Source organism: Ictalurus punctatus, chromosome 26 (assembly GCF_001660625.3).
Source record: "Ictalurus punctatus breed USDA103 chromosome 26, Coco_2.0, whole genome shotgun sequence".
Classification (NCBI taxonomy): Eukaryota; Metazoa; Chordata; class Actinopteri; order Siluriformes; family Ictaluridae; genus Ictalurus; species Ictalurus punctatus.
Window position 1 is genome coordinate 412,501 of NC_030441.2, and position 2,500 is coordinate 415,000.

At 37.8% G+C, this 2,500-nt stretch overlaps 1 protein-coding gene across 4 annotated transcripts in view; it reads left to right on the forward strand.

Annotated features, from left to right (window-relative positions):
• Positions 1–2,244: 2,244 nt before the first annotated feature.
• Positions 2,245–2,500, forward strand: part of ubn1 (ubinuclein 1) — a 6,551-nt gene continuing 6,295 nt past the window's right edge. For 2 of the 4 annotated variants that reach the window (XM_017457461.3, XM_017457464.3), the window contains exon 1: positions 2,248–2,500. This exon is cut by the window's right edge. In XM_017457461.3, the coding sequence (XP_017312950.1) occupies positions 2,321–2,500 (180 nt within the window). In that variant the 5' untranslated portion in view covers positions 2,248–2,320. The other 2 variants (XM_017457463.3, XM_017457460.3) reach the window with 2 other exon arrangements.

Genomic DNA, 2,500 nt, shown 5'->3' on the forward strand with positions numbered 1-2,500 from the left:
TTTGTTAATGATTCATTTATTTCATGTGATTCTTTTCACATGATTAATTTCTTTTCACATCTGATTCTTTTCACACAATTCTTTTTTTTTTTTTTTACGTGATTCAAAAAAAATTATTCATTTATTTCGAATGTGATTCTTTCATGATTCACGTCTTTTCACATCTGATTCCTTCCGCATGATTAATTGACTTTCATGTGTAATATATTCACACAGGATTTATTTACCGCTACATGCGAATCTTTCTGCATGAGTCATTTCATTTTCACATCTGATGCTTTTCACACGATTCATGAATTTTTTTTTTACGTGAGGTTTAAAAAATGATTCATTTATTTCGTATGTGATTCTTTCACACGATTCATTTTACTTTCACATGTAATATATTGGCACATGATTTATTTACTGCTACATGTGAATCTTTTTGCACGTGCCATTTAATTTCCCCATCCGATTCTTTCCGCTTGATTCGTTTCTTTTTAGATGTGAATCTTTCTGCCTGCAGGTGATTCTGAGTTGCATGTGATTCTTTCCCCACGTAATTCAGTTTTTGTTATTTATCATCACGTGACTTTTTTTTTTTTTGATGATTCATCCATTATCACGTGGGATTCTTTTTTTTTCTAGACGAGAAATCAATATGTAAGTCGATTATTAGGGCAATTTGGATGAGAAGTTCATTAACACGTCAGTAAATGAGTGTAGAATGATCTTTTCCCCTTCCACACCACTCTTTAATGAACTGATGTGTTCATGTCACTCACGTGTGAGTGTTTAATTAAAACTCGTTTGTGTTGCTCGAGTTAATAAAGCACTGAGTGATCGGCTTCAGGGACTCGGCTCTCTGGGCGTGTTGTTTTTATAATCATCCAGGGAATTTCTCTCTCTCTCTCTCTCTCTCTCTCTCTCTCTCTCTCTCTCTTTTCAGACCCCCCTCCCTCCTCACTCCATCTGTCCCTCTTTTTGTGTGTGTGTGTGTGTGTGTGTGTTTTAGTCCATTGTCCCTCACACGTTTATTGACAGGTTGTTGTTTTTTTATTCAGTGTCTCAGGGCCTCCTCGAGCTGCAGGACTCCATCTCTTCCACTCCATTTAGCTCAATGAAGCAGCAGTCTGGTTAAACAAAAGAGCTGCAATCTGATCCTCTCTCTTATTCACACCCTCACACACCCACACACACACACACCCACCCACACACACACACACACACACACACACTATCCTTTCAAGGACCTTCCTTTGATATAATTATTAATGCAGCTAATTAATGCGACGCTACACTTCAATCTAATCTAATTGAATCTAATCTAACTCTAACCTTAACCAGAGTATGTGTGGTGCTGTTACAGGAAAATAATCAACAACGGGGTGGTATGACAATGCACAGGTAGTAAATATTAAATTGTTCACAAAGTAAAAATGTCCCCCTTTTCAGTGTTTCATTTATATTTATTATATTATATATGTTATATAAAAGTCTCATTCAACTCATTTTTACACAATTTTAGTAAACCTGCATATTGTGATATGTATATATATATATATATATATATATATATATATATATAGTACAATTATGAAATATTTTGACGGCCCTAATTGAATAAACACAAACGTAAGTGTGAATGAGAGATACTGGAACGAATGACAGTGTTTTGTCCCTGTTGGCGTTCCATAGCGTCTGAATTCTCTCATTAAAGAACGGTGATATTAAAAAATAAATACATATCGTTTATTCATCTTCTGTAAGAACTTTATCCTGGTCAGGGCCACGCCGGATCCTCACACTCATACACACTCATACACACACACTCGTATGTACACCTAGTAGCAGCTTGGAGTAGCTGGGATGTTTCTGGCAGGGGGGAAATAACTGGAGAACCCGGAGGAAACCCTCACGGACACGAGGAGAACATGGAACTCCTCATTGATGGAAACGCAGCATCAAAACAGAACCTTATTATTATTATTATTAATACTATTATTATTATTATGAATAAGTCTGTGCCCTCTGCTGCCCTCTGTTGGACAAAATGGACAAATGCAGTAAAAAATGAAAGATTATTTTCTCTTTTTTTTAAAAAATCACTGATTTTTGTTGTTGTTGTTGTTGTTTTTAAAGATAAAACGTGAAATATCGCTAGTTTTATTTTATTAATATTTTACACCCATATCTTCATGAAGGCTTAGAGAGCTGTTTAGTGATGACGTCATCGCCAGTATTCTTGCTTCTTATTGGCTTTCCGTTAAAACTTAAGTGCGCTCAGCTGCTCCTGGAGCTTCAGGGCAGGGTTTGTTTGAGGTTTGGGGGTTTTTGCGTCATGGCCACACCGCGCAGGATTCCGCTCACTACCGCCTCTCCCCCTGTCTCTCTTCATTCTGCTGGTAATCACCTCAGTGGGACTGGTTTCCTCCACACACAGGGGTTCTTTAACCCTCCTGCTCCACCCTGCCAGGCTGAGAGGACGCTCAGTGCCCGGATGGAGCTGGTGCTGTTTGAG